General features: G+C 46.0%; 1 protein-coding gene across 2 annotated transcripts in view; it reads right to left on the bottom strand.

Moving 5' to 3' along the window:
* The window catches only part of tmem132e (transmembrane protein 132E), a 999,351-nt gene that overhangs the window by 198,094 nt on the left and 782,744 nt on the right, over positions 1-18,513 (bottom strand). For both annotated transcript variants that reach the window (XM_070857286.1, XM_070857287.1), the window contains exon 5: positions 4,831-4,974. In XM_070857286.1, the coding sequence (XP_070713387.1) occupies positions 4,831-4,974 (144 nt within the window). The remainder of the gene's footprint in view (positions 1-4,830; positions 4,975-18,513) is intronic.

The following is an 18,513-nucleotide window of genomic DNA, read 5'->3' as shown; positions in this document are numbered from 1 at the left end:
GTAGAGAATTCCACAGGTTCACCACTCTCTGGGTGAAGAAGTTTCTCCTCATCTCGGTCCTAAATGGCTTACCCCTTATCCTTAGACTGTGACCCCTGGTTCTGGACTTCCCCAACATTGGGAACATTCTTCCTGCATCTAACCTGTCTAAACCCGTCAGAATTTTAAACGTTTCTATGAGGTCCCCTCTCATTCTTCTGAACTCCAGTGAATACAAGCCCAGTTGATCCAGTCTTTCTTGATAGGTCAGTCCCACCATCCCGGGAATCAGTCTGGTGAATCTTCGCTGCACTCCCTCAATAGCAAGAATGTCCTTCCTCAAGTTAGGAGACCAAAACTGTACACAATACTCCAGGTGTGGCTTCACCAAGGCCTTGTACAACTGTAGCAACACCTCCCTGCCCCTGTACTCAAATCCCCTCGCTATGAAGGCCAACATGCCATTTGCTTTCTTAACCGCCTGCTATACCTGCATGCCAACCTTCAATGACTGATGTACCATGACACCCAGGTCTCGTTGCACCTCCCCTTTTCCTAATCTGTCACCATTCAGATAATAGTCTGTCTCTCTGTTTTTACCACCAAAGTGGATAACCTCACATTTATCCACATTATACTTCATCTGCCATGCATTTGCCCACTCACCTAACCTATCCAAGTCACTCTGCAGCCTCATAGCATCCTCCTCGCAGCTCACACTGCCACCCAACTTAGTGTCATCCGCAAATTTGGAGATACTACATTTAATCCCCTCGTCTAAATCATTAATGTACAATGTAAACAGCTGGGGCCCCAGCACAGAACCTTGCGGTACCCCACTAGTCACTGCCTGCCATTCTGAAAAGTACCCATTTACTCCTACTCTTTGCTTCCTGTCTGACAACCAGTTCTCAATCCACGTCAGCACACTACCCCCAATCCCATGTGCTTTAACTTTGCACATTAATCTCTTGTGTGGGACCTTGTCGAAAGCCTTCTGAAAGTCCAAATATACCACATCAACTGGTTCTCCCTTGTCCACTTTACTGGAAACATCCTCAAAAAATTCCAGAAGGTTTGTCAAGCATGATTTCCCTTTCACAAATCCATGCTGACTTGGACCTATTATGTCACCATTTTCCAAATGCACTGCTATTAATTGATTCCATCATTTTACCCACTACTGAGGTCAGGCTGACCAGTCTATAATTCCCTGTTTTCTCTCTCCCTCCTTTTTAAAAAAGTGGGGTTACATTGGCTACCCTCCACTCGATAGGAACTGATCCAGAGTCAAGAGGGATATATTCAAGAGGGAGTTAGATATGGCTCTTACGGCTAAGGGGATCAAGGGGTATGGAGAGAAAGCAAGAAAGGGGCACTGAGGGAATGATCAGCCATGATCTTATTGAATGGTGGTGCAGGCTCGAAGGGCCGAATGGCCTACTCCTGCACTATTTTCTATGTTTCTATGTTTCTTAGGGTAGCGATGATTGGGGGAGGGAGGGTAGCGATGATCGGTGGGGAGGGTAGTGATGATCGGGGGAGTGAGGGTAGCGATGATCGGGGGGGAGGGTAGCGATGATCGAGGGGGAGGGTAGCGATGATCGAGGGGGAGGGTAGTGATGATCGGGGAATGAGAGTAGCGATGATCGGGGGGGAGGGTAGCGATGATCGGGGGAGTGAGGGTAGCGATGATCGGGGGGGAGGGTAGCGATGATCGAGGGGGAGGGTAGCGATGATCGGGAGGGAGGGTAGTGATGATCGGGGGGGGGAGGGTAGCGATAATCGGGGGGGAGGGTAGCGATGATCGGGGGGGAGGGTAGCGATGATCGGGAGGGAGGGTAGCGATGGTCGGGGGGGGGAGGGTAGCGATGATCGAGGGGGAGGGTAGCGATGATCGGGGGAGGGAGGGTAGCGATGATCGAGGGGGAGGGTAGCGATGATCGGGAGGGAGGCTAGTGATGATCGGTGGGGAGGGTAGCGATGATCGGGGGAGGGAGGGTAGCGATGGTCGGGGGGGGGAGGGTAGCGATGATCGAGGGGGAGGGTAGCGATGATCGGGGGAGGGTAGCGATGATCGGGAGTGGGGAGAGGGTAGTGATGATCGGGTGTGGGGGGAGGGTAGCGATGATCGGGAGGGAGGGTAGCAGTGATTGCAAGAGTATTAAAGATGCTATATAAATGCAAGTATTAGTAGTACAGTAGGTGTTAAATATATGTGCTTGTGCATACAACTAAACATGATTTGCAATTTACAATCTATTGTGGCCTTGGTCTACAAATTATGTAGACTAAACACTTGATGTGATACAGTAGGGAAGTAGGAAGGCATTTATGATGATCTAACAGTTTATTTTGGCATTGTCTCAGCAGCAGGAAGCGATGGAACGTTGCACATCATTGCTTTTTTTGTTCAGAGGATAGGAAACATATACAGTGATGTCTATTAAGTAGGTGTCTATACTCAACCCTGAACATTGAGTGGATGCTGCAGAGAGTCCCAAGAATGCTAGACAGGAGGTGGGGGGTTCAAACTTGAAATTTGTATCTATACCCCAGCAATTATTTAGATAATGATAAAGTTCCATCTGTAACATGAGAAGAGCACACACTATTCCATCAACAAGACATTTCCACTTACCATTTTCCACGCCATCCATCTCTAAATGAGATTACCAATGTAGTACTGAATTAAGAGCAATTTTGCACAGCATTCTTGTTCCTGCTTGCCACGGGATTGAGAATTGCTCAAACAAATTTCAATTATAGGATCCTTCCAAGAGAGAAGACTTTCATCCCAACAGTCTGGACTGGATTTGGAATGCCATGAAAGGTCTAATTCTTCTTACTACTATACCAATTTAAAACATTTTCTACATAGGCTCAATGATTCTGAAGGGGTCAGGTGGCACTGTATTCATTCATAATCTGCTGCCCTTACAATAAGAAAACAGGTAACTATCAGTTCATTAGAAATTTCATTGACACTTGAAGCTGGTGAGCAGGGCATTGCATTTGTGTTTATACAGAGTGCTCCTATACTTTGACCAGAGTGTGGAATAAGTGAGAGAGTGTAACTTAATCCTATACACAATGCTCTAAAAACAGGTATTGATCTTAGACAGTATTTGCAATATAACTGCACTATTAACTTCCAAAGTTGCAATGTACTATGCACAATAACAATTGAGTTGTAATCTCTAGGTGCTTCCGACTGACAGGATGCCATCACCCCTTTCACAAGTAATTATGTTATATCTTTGTAACACATCAGTGAAAATGTTCCATTTGAATCATGCCAGACATCATGTTTGCTATGACTGTCACCGAATATGCGAGCCACACCTGATTTCCGCGCTCAAAACCGTGCCGAAAACTTACCTCGGTATTCTCCACTCCCTCAGGTCGTTCCAGGCCCTCAGCGCGGCGCAGCACAAGCTGAGGGGTATGGAGCCAGGTCCCTGCGCTGAAAACGGTGCCGGGACCTCTGCACATGCGCGCTACAGTTGGCGCGCATGTGCAGTAGCTCCAGACGCCCGAAACTGTGTGGGAGGGGCTCGAAGCACGCCGCCCCTAGCCCTGGCCGAATGGGCTCACTGGGGCGGCGATCAGATTGCACCTCCCTCCTCTTCAGCTCCTGCTCTGGCTGTGGGCTCCAGCTTCCTCCCCTGATCAGCTCACGCTCCCTCTGGCTCTCTCACCATCGCGCACCCCCCCCTCCCAGCTCCCGTTCCGCTGCCCGAACCCCCCAGCTCCTGCTCCGCTGCCCGACCCTCCCCAGCTCCCGCTCCGCTGCCCGCTCCCCCCCCCGCCACAGCTCCGGCTCCGCTCCCTCTTCCTTCGGCGGGGCCCGCCCGGCACCTTGCTGGGGGCGGGCTCTGCCCGAAGTCTTCGGCCTGACTTCTTCACATCGGCCTGGCCCATTCAGCCTCCTCCCTCTCCTCCACTCCTCTTCCCCGCTTCCCCCTCTCTCCTCCCTTTCCCTCTCTCCCTCCCCCTCCCTCCCTCTCCCGCCCCCTCTCCCCCTCCTCCTCTCTCCCCCCCCTCCCTCTCCTCTCCCCCCTTCCTCCCTCTCCCCCCTCCCCTCGCTGTCACAAACACATAGACATTGACAGACAGAGAGAGAGAGACACACACTGACAGACAGAGACAGAGAGAGACACACTGGGGGGGGGGGGGGGGGGCCCATCCCAGCATGCTGTTGGAGGGCTCCGGTGCTGCAGTCGGTGAGTAAAAACTTTATTTTTTATTTATTGATTTTTTAATTTTTTATTAATTTTTTTTGATTGATTTATTGGTTGATTTATTGATTTATTTATCATTTATTATTGATGGCTCTTTATTTGTAAAAGTGATGTGTTTCATGTTTGTAAACTTCCCTTTCTCTCCCCCCGCCCCCCCATCTCTCTTCCCTACTCCTGATTTGTAACCTTCGCCTGATTTTCTAAGTGTAGGCAAGTTTTTTCTGAGCGTACAAAAATCTACACTTACTCCATTATAAGTTAGTTTGGAGTAAGTTTTCGCTGCCTAAACTTTCAAAGCAGGCGTAAGTGGCCGGACACGCCCCCTTTTGAAAAAAAAAATCTGTTCCAAAATGAAACTGTTCTAACTGACTGGAACTGGAGCAAACTAAATGTCGAGAATTGCAATTTCTAAGATACTCCATTCTAAACCAGTTGCTCCAAAAAAATAGGAGCAACTCAGGCCGAAACTTGACCCCACTGACACTACATCCATTTTCTTGACTGTAATCAATCTGTTGTAATCAACAAAACAAATTAATTCAGCTGGTAATATTTGCTAACGATTCATGTCATGTTCTTTGTTGTCTCACTGCTTGAGTGAAGTTACCTTAATAATATCCTCATTGGTTGATCTGCACTCAACAAAGGGTGACACATCCGTGATGATTCCATTCATTTCCACAGCAACAACCTTTAGAGGTATGGCCACGGTCCTTCCTGTCAGTATTGCAGTGTTGATGATCTCAGTATCCTGGTAAAGGAGGAAAAACACAGAACGTTAATCTTTAGACAATTCATTGTTTTCACATATCTAGCAAACCAGGTAATAAACCAGCAAACTGTAGGTGTAGCATTCAGTACGGTTTATTGATTTTGTGTAATCTGGAGGAAAAGCTGCAGAATTCAGGTCAAGTGAGTATGATGCATCGTCAATCTTTGAACACAAGCAACAAACCTCCTCAGATGTTTGAGAATTGTTTCCTCTTCCACCATTTAAACTATTTTTTTCTCCCATCAACATTTATCAATTCCCAGCTGAGAAGGTAAATAGACAACTGGCTATTAACAGGTAAGGAAGATTGATGTAGGGTGAATAGCTCTTTGATTTCTTTCTGCCTTGTGTATAAACACCAACCATCCAGCAAGTTCTGCTCCTGACAACATGACTTGAAACTTGTCATTTGAGAAAATGTGGCCACTCCACTGTGGCAAAACATTGGAACATCAACTCATTGTGGTACTGTTGGCAAATAATTTGCATATTTTAAGAATTATTTTCTTACCCAAACAACTTTACTGTACAAATGTGTTAAGTTAGAAGATGACACAAGGAGCTTCCTGACTGCAGATACCAAAGAAGAAAATACTAAAAATGGTATCATTAGACAGTGTCACTTCTCTAAGGATACCATTGAAACTCAACATTCAGAATCAACATTGAAAGAGTTCATCTTAACTTTAATGCCACTGACACTGAGAGATACATAGCACTGATGATTCATGTGGGCATTCAGTTGTACATTTAAATGACTACAAAATTGAAAACCAGATGCATATAGCACCACAAAAGACTCTTGTTAGAAAAGGATTCACTGTAGTCAGTGCAGCTTGATTGCGATTTCCATGAAACATGAAATTGGACAAACTCTCCAAATTTTCTTTACGTAGAAATAAATTTTAAACGTCATCCTTTCCAGCTCTTAAGTAGCAGCTGTCAATCAAAGTAGCGGGTGTCCTGGATTTCCTCCAGTCAGATTTGTCCTCACATAAAGCGCAGGGTGCGGATAAACACACTGAAGTAAATATCATTCAGCATGCAACATATGTGCACTTAAATTTTGTGAAGCCTGATTTCCAGGGCACTTGTTTTCCTGACCAGGATTTAGGGTGAAATAATGAGCCCATCATAAGGGCTCTTCATTTCAACCCCACGGTCTTTAAGAATAGAAAAGGCTTGCACTCAATTAATGTTCAAGTGGTATACCATTATACATGCCAGTGGTTGTTATCCAGAAAGCAGCCATGATGATTATGTTATGCAGCATGGTGCTTCTGTATTTGAGGAGGAAAAACGGAGGATGGTTCTTTGAAGAACAAGCCAATCTTCTGGATCCATGGCCGTTAATCCCACTAAGAAACCTCCTAAGAGCAAAGGAGCACATCAGCATTTGTTTGCCGTTCCTGAGCTGCTACTTTTGCTAGAAATGAATATGCACCATGTACTCCAGACAAGATGAGCAGCATGTGCAAAAGGGCAATGGTTGTCCATAATTGAAATATAATCTCCAGTGGATGCTACAGTTCCCAAATTAGGTTTGTGTCTGCTTGATGGTTCCCAAAAAACACACACAACAATTTGCATTTATATCGCACCTTTAATGTAGTAAAACATCCCAAATTTCTTCACAGAACATTGTCAAACACTGAGCCACATAAGGAGGTATTAGGACAGGTGACCAAAAGCTTTGTCAAAGAGATAGCATCTTAAAAGAGGAGAGAGAGATAGGGAGACACAGAGGTTTAAGGACGGAATTCCAGAGTTTAGGGCCTAGGCAGCTGAAGGCACGACCACCAATGGTGAAACGATGAAAATCAAGGATGCGCAAGAGGCCAGAATTGATGGAGCGCAGAGATCTTGGAGGGCTGTAGGGCTGGAGAAGGATACAGAGCTTTGGAGGGGTGAGGGATGGAGAGATTTGAATAAAAAGAGAATTTTAAAACTGAGGCGTTGCTGGACCTGGAGCCAATGTAGGTCAGTGAGCACAGGGGTGATGGGTGAACGGGACTTAGTATGAGTTAGGATACGGGCAAGAGAGTTTTGGATGAACTCAAGTTTATGGAGGGTGCATGAGCAAGATGCATTTATGCTCAACAAAACAAACGGAGATCAAATCACTCCTGGGTTCACTTTGAGTGTGGACAGCTAATTTATATTGACTCTCCCGCACCTGTTTTGTGTTTTCTGGTGTTCAAAACTTTTAAAATTGTTTTTCCATTCTCACACCATAACACCATTCTTTGTAAGTAACTGCTGAAGTATAGCAAAAGACTTGCATCAAGCTGGTGAGTCCACTAAGTTCTACTTTGCACTTGTAAACAGCACACTTATTCCTCATTTAAAGCCATCTATGAGTGAACTGGGTGACTGCACTAATTGTATTGACAACCTTACTTCCTACAGCTGGCATCAGGCATCATCTGCAGAAAAACCTCCAATTTTTCTGCATCAAAGGGTGCAGTGTTGCCTATGTCTTCTCTGTGCCATTGTGAACAATTCGTTCCCCTTTTATGCAAGCTCTCGCCCATTTTAAGAGCTACTCCCCCCTGTACTTCTGGTGAATTTAAGGCAGTGGAATAGGACCAGCTCTGACAAAATTCTGCCCATAGTTTTAAGTTTTTAAGTCAGTGTGGAATGATGTAACAATTTTGAATTTGGCAAATAAACTATTTTTAAAAAATGATGCAAGATTTTTTACATAATTTAGCAGTTACTTACAAAGAAAAGGATGATATTATGGTTTTAAAAAATTTGTTCATGCGTTGTGGACATCGCTGGCAAGGCCAACATTTATTGCCCATCCTTAACTGCCCTTGAGAAGATGGTGGTGAACCACTCTCTGCAGAATACTCAGCCTCTGACCTCCTCTAGTTGCCACAGTATTTATGTGGCTGGTCTAGTTAAGTTTCTGGTCAATGATGACACCCAGGATGTTGAAGGTGGGGGATTCAACCGTTGACTATCAAGGGGCGGTGGAGATAGTCATTGCCTGGCACTTGTGTGACGCAAATGTTACTTGCCACTTATCAGCCCAAGCCTGAATGTCATCCAGGACTTGCTGCATGCGGGCAGGGACAGTTTCATTATCTGAGGAGTTGCAAATGGGACTGAACACTGTGCAGTTATCAGCGAACATCCCCACTTCTGACCTTTTGATGGAAGGAGGTCATTGATAAAGCAGCTGAAGATGGTAGGTCCTAGGACACTGCCCAGAGGAACTCCTGCAGCAATGTCCTGGGGCTGTGATGATTGACCTCCAATCACCACAACCATCGTCCTTTGTGCTAGGTATGACTCCAGCCAGTGGAGAGTTTTCCCCCTGATTCCCATTGACGCCAGTTTTACCAGGGCTGCTTGATGCCACACTCTGTCAAATGCTGCCTTAATGTCAAGGGCAGTCACTCTCACCTCACCTGGAATTCAGCTCTTTTGTCCATGTTTGGACCAAGGCTGTAATGAGGTCTGGAGTGGAGTGGTCCGTGCGGAACCCAAACTGGGCATCAGTGAGCAGGTTATTGGCGAGTAAGTGGCGAGATAGCACTGTAACGACACCTTCCATCACTTTGCTAATGATTGAGAGTAGACTGATGGGACAGTAATTGGCCAGATTGGATTTGTCCTGCTTTTGTGGACAGGACATACCTGGGCAGTTTTTCACTTTGTCGGATAGATGCCAGTGTTGTAGCTGTACTGGAACAGCTTGGCTAGGGGCACATCTAGTTCTGGAACATAAGCCTTCAGCACGACAACTTTTGCTGTATCCAGTGCGCTCAGCCATTTATTGATATCACGTGGAATGAATCGAATTGGCTGAAGCCTGGCTTCTGTGATGGTGGGGACCTCAGGAGGAGGTCGATATGGATCATCCACTTGGCACTTCTGGTTGAAGCTGGTTGCAAATGCTTCAGCCTTGTCTTTTGCATTCCGTGCTGGGCTCTGCCATCATTGAGGGGATATTCCTCCTCCCGTTAGTTGGTTGACCATCGTTCACGACTGGGTGTGGCAGGACTACAGCTTTGATTTGGTCCGTTGATTGTGGGATCGCTTAGCCCTGTCTATAACATGCTGCTTCCGCTTTTTAGCATGCATGTAGTCCTGTGTTGCAGCTTCCCCAGTTGGCACCTCATTTGTAGGTGTGCTTGGTGCTGCTCCTGGCATGCTCTTCTACACTCCTCATTGAACCACTGTTGGTCCCCTGGCTTGATGGTAACGGTAGAGTGAGAGATGTGCTGGGCCATGAGGTTACAGATCGAGGTGGAATACAATTCTGCTGCTGTTGATTGTCCACAGCACCTCATGGATGCCCAGTTTTGAGTCTGAATTAATTTCATTCAATTTGGATTCAAGATGGTTCCTGGGCTGGAAGCTCCTTTCTGACCTGCTCAACCGTATCCGTGGTCATCCATCCTTTGCCCTTTTCCCCTAAATCTCCTTTCTTCCACTGCTTAAGTTACCCTCACTCTGATAATTAAGACATTTCAGCCCAAACTACAAGTTCAAAGCCTGCAGCGCCCACTGCCCATCCCATGGAGTGCCTTTGTTCTTTGTCTCACTGTTGATTGAGGGATAAATATTGGCCAAGACACCCCTGCTCTTCTTCACAATAGTGCCATGAGATCTTTAACGTCCACCTGAGAGCAGATGGGGCCTCGGTTTAATGTCTGATCCAAAAGACGGCATCTCCGACAGTGCAGCACTCCTTCAGTACGGCACTGGAGTATCAGCCTAGATTTTTGTGCTCAACTAAAGGGCCTAACACCGGTTTGAAGCTCCACTGCAAGATTGGATTGTCCTGAGGCAGCCGCAACCAACAAGGTAATTTTTTTTTAAAGTTACCTGACTGTGGAGTCTGGTGGAGCAATAGTGCTCCTAACGACCCCACAGTTAAAGAATGGGTGCTGTTGCTACATCCCCTTGAATTGCTTCCGCGAACTCCTTCACTCTGATTGCTGCTGCAACCTCACACCGACCACCCATACCTCCTGATGTGGTCGTCCCTTTGACATCCTTCCTCAATTACCTGAAGCCCACAGCAAGTAGTTATGATCTGGAATATACTGCCTGAAAGATTCAATAATAACTTTCAAAAGGGAATTAGATGTATACTTGAAAAAGAAAAATTTGCAGAGCTATGGGGAAAGAGTAGGGGAGTGGAACTAATTGGATGGCTCTTCCTCTTTCAAAGAGTCGGCACAGGCACGATGGGCCGAATTACCTCCTTCTGTGTTGTATGATTCTATGAATCTATGGGCGCAAGCATTGAGTATTCCATGATGATGAAACTGTTATATATGTGGACTTGTATTTACTCTGTACAGCCACCAGAGGACTCATTCTCTGGAGTCCCAAGGGATCCCATAATCCCTTGGGAGCACAGGTATTTAAGAAGGCTTCACAGGTTGGAGAGGCACTCTGGAGACCTGCAATAAAAGACTAAAGTCACACTTTACTTTGAGCTCACAGTGTTCAGTCTGACTCTTCCTCCATACACAACAACTGGCGACGAGACACAGATAGCGTCCCCAAAGATCCAGGAAGTAGACATCCTGGAGAAATTTTCGGAGGGAGATGATTGGAAAACTTTTGAAGAGCAACTCGACCAATCCTCCTCACTGTCTGTGAGGCACCAATGTATGGCCTCATGAAGAATCTGCTCACTCCAGCGAAACTCACGGAGAAATTGTACGACGATTTGTGCACACTGGTCCGAGAGCATTTGAACCCGAAGGAAGTGTTCTGATGGTGAGGTACCGGTTCTACACCTACAAAAGGTCTGAAGGCCAGGAAGTGGTGAGTTATGTCGCCGAGCTGGGACGCCTTGCAGGACATTGCGAATTTGAAGGACATTTGGAGCACATGTTCAGAGACTTTTTCGTACTTGGCATTGGCCACAAAACCATACTTCGCAAACTTTTGACTGTAGAGACCCCAACCTTGAGTAAGGCCATAGCGATAGGCCAGGCATTCGTTGCCACCAGTGACAATATGAAGCAAATCTCTCAGCACACAAGTGCTGTTACAAGTATTGTGAACAAAGTGATGTTGTTTTCGAATCGTAACGTACAGGGCAGGTCACACATACCTGCAGCTACACGTCCGCAGATGTCTCAGAGTCCACCATCAAGGGTGATGAATGCAAGGCCATTAACACCTTTGTTGGCGCTGCGGGGGTGATCATCGTTTGCATTCATGCCAATTCAAAGGATACGTTTGCAAGGGCTGTGGAACAATGGGACACCTCCAACGAGTGTGCAGGCGAGCTGCTAAGCCTGTTAAACCTGCAAACCATCACGTTGCAGAGGATGACAGATCCACGGAGGATCACTATGAACCAGAGCCTCAGATAGAGGAGGCAGAGGTACATGGGGTGCACACATTCACCACGAATTGTCCCCCGATAATGTTGAATGTTCAACTAAATGGACTCCCGGTGTCAATAGAGCTGAACACGGGCGCGAACCAGTCCATCATGGGCAAAAAGACTTTCGAAAGGTTGTGGTGCAACAAGGCCTCAAGGCCAGTCTTAACACCAGTTCGCATGAGACTAAGAACTTATACTAAAGAACTGATTCCTGTAATCGTCAGTGCTACTGTAAAGGTCTCCTACGATGGAGCGGTGTACAAGCTACCACTTTGGGTGGTACCGGGCGATGGTCCCGCAGGAGCTGGCTGGAAAGGATACGCTGGAACTCGGACGATGTCCGAGTGCTATCGCCCGCTGATGACACTTCGTGTGCCCAGGTCTTAAACAAATTCCCTTCACTGTTTGAACCAGGCATCGGGAAATTCCAAGGAGCAAAAGTGCAGATCTACCTACCGTATATACTCGCGTATCCTACGATCTCACATATCATGCGACCCCTAAATTTTCGTCCCCAAAACATGATTTTATCATATATCTTATGTATCATGCGAGTCACTTTTTTGAGATACCAGATGACACTAGGCTAGGCTTTCAAACAAGTTTAACAAGTACCCAACACGTAACAAGTACCCTAACACATAACAACGATCGAATACAGACCTTAACAACCGAATCATGAAACGACTCTTCTGCCGTAAGCAACCGAATGAGAAACAGCTGTTTTGCTGTTTCTCATTACGATAATAAACAGTTACCGTATTTCGTTCCAAATCTCATCTAAGGTAGTAAACTATGACAAATATATTTTTACATTCTACCCTTAGCCACTATGGAGAAAAGATCTGCGAAGAAATATACTGCCAAATTTAAGCTGCAAGTTGTTGCCGAAGCGGAACAAAGCAACAACGTTAAAGCTGCAAAGCTGTTTGGTGTCGGAGAAAGCTGTGTCCGAAACTGGAGAAAACAAAAAGAAAAATTGAAGGAAACTCCTTCCTATAAATGCGCAAATCGCGGGTCGAAATGTCATTGGCCGCATTTAGAAGATAAAGTATCAAAGTGGGTGTCCAAAAATCGAGAAAATGGTTATATTATAACACGATCTAAAATAAGACTTTATGCTTTACGAGAAGCAAGAAAAATGGGCATTCGTGTGTTTACTGCCTAACAGCCTAATCTTGGCCAGCACTTCACACCCGCAAATTTTGTATCTCGCATATCATGATACCCCTCAAATTTAGGTTACAATTTAGGTCTTCAAAAGTCGCATGATACGCGAGTATATACGGTAATTCCGGGGGCGCGACTCATCCATCAAAAGGCAAGAGCAGTACCGTACATGATGAGAGAAAGGGTAGAGATCGAGCTGGACCGGCTACAACGAGAGGGCATCATTTCACCAATCGAGTTCAGCGAGTGGGCCAGTCCTATTGTCCCAGTTCTTAAGGGAAACGACACCGTCAGAATCTGTGGTGATTACAAAGTACCTATCAATCCTTTCTCCCTGCAGAACCAATACCCACTACCAAAAGCCGACGACCTCTTTGCAACACTGGTGGGAGGAAAGACGTTCACGAAGCTGGATCTGACTTCAACCTACATGACGCAGGAACTGGAGGAATCATCGAAGGCTCTCACCTGCATCAACACGCACAAAGGTCTTTTGTTTATAACAGATGCCCCTTTGGAATCCGATCAGCGGCGGCGATATTCCAGAGAAACATGGAAAGTTTACTGAAGTCAGTCCCACACATCGTGGTCTTCCAGGGCGACATCTTGGTCACAGGTCGGAACACAGTCGAGCACCTGCGGAACCTGGAGGAGGTTCTTAGTCAACTCAACCACTTGGGGCTCGGGTTAAAAGGCTCGAAGTGCGTTTTCCTGGCACCTGAAGTGGAATTCCTGGGAAGGAGGATTGCGGCGGACGGCATCAGGCCCACCAACATGAAGACGGAGGCAATCAAGAACGCACCGAGGCCACAGAACGTGATGGAGCTGCGGTTGTTTATGGGACTCTTGAACTACTTTGGTAACTTCTTACCGGGTCTCAGCGCCCTGCTAGAACCACTACATGTCTTCCTATGAAAAGGGGGCGAATGGGTTTGGGGCAAAAGCCAAGAAGTTGCCTTTGTAAAAGCGAGAAAATTGTTATGCTCAAACAAGTTGCTTGTGTTGTATGATCCGTGTAAGCGTTTGGTACAAGCATGTGATGCGTTGTCATTTGGCATCGGGCGTGTATTGCAACAAGGTAATGATTTCGGGAAACTGCAACCGGTTGCTTATGCATCCAGGAGTCTGTCTAAGGCCGAGAGAGCCTACAGCATGATTGAAAAAGAAGCGTTAGCGTGTGTCTATGGGGTAAAGAAAATGCATCAATACCTGCTTGGGCTAAAATTCGAATTGGAAACTGACAATAAGCCACTCATATCCCTGTTTTCTGAGAGTAAAGGGATAAATACCAACGCATCGGCCCGCATCCAGAGATAGGCGCTCACGTTGTCCGCATACAACTACGCCATCTGCCACAGACCAGGCACAGAAAACTGCGCCGATGCTCTCAGTTGGCTGCCATTGTTCACCACGGAGGTGGAAATGGCGCAGCCCGCAGATCTAGCCATGGCTATGGAAGCATTTGAGAGTGAGCAATCACCTGTCACTACCCGGCAGATCAAAACCTGGACAAGCCAGGACCCCTTATTATCTCTAGTCAAAAGCTGTGTGCTTCACGGGAGCTGATCCAGTGTCCCAGTGGAAATGCACTGGAAGAGATAAAGCCGTTCCAGCGGCGCAAAGATGAAATGTCTATACAGACAGACTGCCTTCTGTGGGGCAATCGAGTAGTGGTCCCCAAGAAGGGCAGAGACACCTTCATCAATGACCTCCACAGTACCCACCCAGGCATCGTAATGATGAAAGCGATTGCCAGACCCCACGTGTGTTGGCCCGATATCGATGCGGACTTAGAGTCCTGCGTTCACAGATGTAATACATGCTCGCAGTTGAGCAATGTACCCAGGAAGGTGCCATTAAGTTTATGGTCTTGGCCTTCCAAACCGCGGTCTAGGGTACACGTCGACTATGCAGGCCCATTCTTGGGTAAAATGTTCCTTGTGGTTGTAGACGCGTACTCCAAGTGAATTGAATGTGAGATAATGTCGGCTAGCATGTCCGCTGCCACCACTGAAAGCCTGCGGGCCATGTTTGCCACACACGGCTTATCCAATGTCCTGGTGAGCGACAATGGGCCATGTTTTATCAGTGTTGAGTTCAAAGAATTCATGACCCGTAACGGGATCAAACATGTCACATCTGCCCCAATTAAACCAGCGTCCATGGTCAGGCAGAGAGAGCAGTGCAAAACATCAAGCAAGGCTTAAAGAAGGTAACTGAAGGCACACTGCAGACTCACCTATCCCGAGTCCTGCCTAGCTACCGCACGAGACCACACTCACATTGGGATCCCACCTGCTGAACTGCTCATGAAAATAGCACTTAAGACAAGGCTCTCGTTAGTTCACCCTGATCTACATGAACAGGTCGAGAGCAGGCGGCTTCAACAAAGTGCATACCATGATAGCGCAAATGTGTCACGCGAGATTGAAGTCAATGATCCTGTATTTGTATTAAATTATGGACAAGGTCCCAAGTGGCTTCCTGGCACTGTCGTGGCCAAAGAGGGGAGCAGGGTGTTTCGGGTGAAACTTTCAAATGGACTCATTCACCGGAAACACTTGGATCAAATCAAACTCAGATTCACGGATTACCCTGAGCAACCCACCTTGGACCCTACCTTTTTTGATCCCCCAACACACACCCAGTGGCAACTGACATCACGGTTGACTACGAAGCAGAACCCATCATCCACAGCAGCCCTGCAGGGCCCAACACACCAGGCAGCCCAGCAAGGCCAGCTGCACAGCAGCCCAGCGAGGGTCCAACAAATGATTCAACAGCACCAGCTTTCACACAGAGACGATCAACCAGGGCAAGAAGGGCCCCAGATCGACTCACATTGTAAATAGTTACACTATTGACTTTGGGGGGAATGTTGTTATACATGTGGACTTGTATTTACTCTGTACAGCCACCAGAGGGCTCATCCCCTGGAGTCCCAAGGGATCCCATAATCCCTTGGGAGCACTGGTATTTAAGGAGGCTTCACAGGTTGGAGAGGCACTCTGGAAACCTGCAATAAAAGACTAAGGTTGCACTTTACTTTGAGCTCACAGTATTCAGTCTGACTTTTCTCCATACACAACAGAAACTCCAGACAGATATATTGTCACAAGATTGGTGTGTCAGTTATTTAAACTCTGCCTGGACCCTAATTGTTTCAAAGACATTTATCAGCCTGTCTCTTTCAAATTAGTACGACTATCTGGATCCTCCAACTGGGGTCCGCCTCCAATCGTTGAAGAACGTTTGTTAATCTAGTTAGTTCCTGTAGATGGTGAGAAAGAGAAAGAGAAAGAGAACCACTACATAAGGAAGTTATTTATATCTTACTGTAGCACTGGAATTGCAAATTATTGATTTTTTTTTACTATGCAGCGAGCTGACTAAACTGAAACAACTACCATCAAAATAAATGCTGTGTTACTACTACTATTCACTTGTTCCATTGCTGTTTAATGAATGTGTTTGGCAGTTTAAACTGATAATGAAGTTTACTGAAGTATTGTGAGTTCAAATCCGACCCTGAGTGCTGGGGAATTTAAATTCAGTTAATTAAATAAATGTGGAATAAAAAGCTAATTATCAGTAATGATGACCGGAAAACTTACCGGAGTGTTGTAAAAACCCATCTGGTTCACGAATGTCCTTTAAGGAAAGAAATCTCCCGTCCTTACCCGAACTGGCCTATATGTGACTCAGACCCAGAGCAATGTGGTTGACTCTGAACTACCCTCTGAAATGGTATAGGAAGCCACTCAGTTGTACCAAACCACTACGATAAACAAGAAGAATAAAGCTGGATGGATCACCTTTGCATCGACCTAGGCACAGGATTTGGTCACTACAAAGGCACACACAGCTCAGTCAACCCAGCAAAGTCTTCCTCACTAACATCTGGGGACTTGTGCCAAAATTGGGAGAGCTGTCCTGCAGACTAGTCAAGCAACAGCCTGACATAGTCATACTCACAGAATCATAACTCCTTATTCTTTTATCGGTTAAGAAACTGTCTATCTCTGTCTTAAATTTATTCAATGTCCCAGCTTCCACAGCTCTCTGAGGCAGCAAATTCCACAGATCCACAACCCTCTGAGAAAAGAAATTTCTTCTCATCTCAGTTTTAAATGGGCGGCCCCCTATTTCTAAGATTATGCCCCCTCGTTCTAGTCTCCCCCATCAGTGGAAACATTTTCTCTGCATCCACCTTGTCAAGCCCCCTCATAATCTTATACGTTTCGATAAGATCACCTCTCAATCTTCTGAATTCCAATGAGTAGAGACCCAACTTACTCAACCTTTCCTTATAAATCAGCCCCTCATCTCCGGAATCAACCTAGTGAACCTTCTCTGCACTGCCTTTAAAGCAAGTATATCCTTTCAGAAATATGAAAACTAAAACTGCACACTGTATTCCAAGTGTGGCCACACCAATACCCTGTATAACTGTAGCAAGACTTCCCTGCTTTTATACTCCATCCCTTTTGCAATAAAGGCTAAGATTCCATTGGCCTTCCTGATCACTTGCTGTACCTACATACTAACCTTTTGTGTTTCATGCATAAGTACCCCCAGGTCCCGCTGTACTGCAGCACGTTGCAATCTTTCTCCATTTAAATAATAACTTGTTCTTTGATTTTTTCTGCCAAAGTGCATGACCTCACACTTTCCAACATTATACTCCATCTACAAATTTTTGCCCACTCACTTAGCCTGTCTATGTCCTTTTGCAGATTTTTTGTGTCCTCCTCACACATTGATTTTCCTCCCATCTTTGTATCGTCAGCAAACTTGGCTATGTTACACTCGGTCCCTTCTTCTAAGTCGTTAATATAGATTGTAAATAGTTGGGGTCTCAGCACTGATCCCTGCTGCACCCCACTTGTTACTGATTGTCAACCTGAGAATGAACCATTTATCCCGACTCTCTGTTTTCTGTTAGTTAGCCAATCCTCTATCCATGCTAATATATTACCCCCAACCCAGTGAACTTTTATCGTGTGCAGTAACCTTTTATGTGGCACCTTGTCAAATGCCTTCTGGAAGTCCAAATACACCACATCCACTGGTTCCCCTTTATCCACCCTCTTCGTTACATCCTCAAAGAATTCCAGCAAATTTGTCAAATATGACATCTCCTTCATAAATCCATGCTGACTCTGCCTGACCGAATTTTGCTTTTCTAAATGTCCTGCTACTGCTTCTTTAATAATGGACTCCAACATTTTCCCAACCACAGATGTTAGGCTAACTGGTCTATAGTTTCCTGCTTTTTGTCTGCCTCATTTTTTAAATAGGGGCATTACATTTGCAGTCTTCCAATCTGCTGAGACCTCCCCAGAATCCAGGGAATTTTGGTAAATTACAACCAGTGCATCCACTATCCCTGCCGCTACTTCTCTTTAGACCCTAGGATGCAAGCCATCATGTCCAGGGGATTTATTTGCCTTTAGTTCCATTATCTTACTGAGTACCACCTCCTTAGTGATTGTGATTGTGTTAACTTCCTCCCCCCCATAGCCCCTTGACTATCCACTGTTGGGATATTGTTAGTGTCCTCTATTGTAAAGACTGTCTACCATCATGAATGGTGGTGGACAATTAAACAACTAACAGGAGGCGATTCTATGAACACTCCAATCTTCAATGGTGGCATAGCCCAACATGTGAGTGCAAAAGACAAGGCTGAAGCATTTGCAACCATTGTCAGCCGAGCAGATGATCCACCTTGACCTCCTCCTGAGGTCACCCACATCACATCTTTAGCAAATTCGATTCTCTCCACGTGACATCAAGAAACAGCTGAGCAAAGGCTATGGGCCCAGACAACATCCTGGCTGTAGTTCTGAAGACTTGTGCTCCCGAACTAGCCGTGCCTCTAGCCAAGCTGTTCCAGTACAGCTACAATACTGGCATCTACTTGACAAATTGGAAAATTGTCCAGGTATGTCCTGTCCACAAAAAGCAGGACAAATCCA

This window comes from Pristiophorus japonicus, chromosome 16 (genome assembly GCF_044704955.1).
Source record: "Pristiophorus japonicus isolate sPriJap1 chromosome 16, sPriJap1.hap1, whole genome shotgun sequence".
NCBI classification, from domain to species: Eukaryota; Metazoa; Chordata; class Chondrichthyes; family Pristiophoridae; genus Pristiophorus; species Pristiophorus japonicus.
Note: the sequence above shows the minus strand (reverse complement) of the source record. Positions and strands in the feature narration are given on the sequence as shown.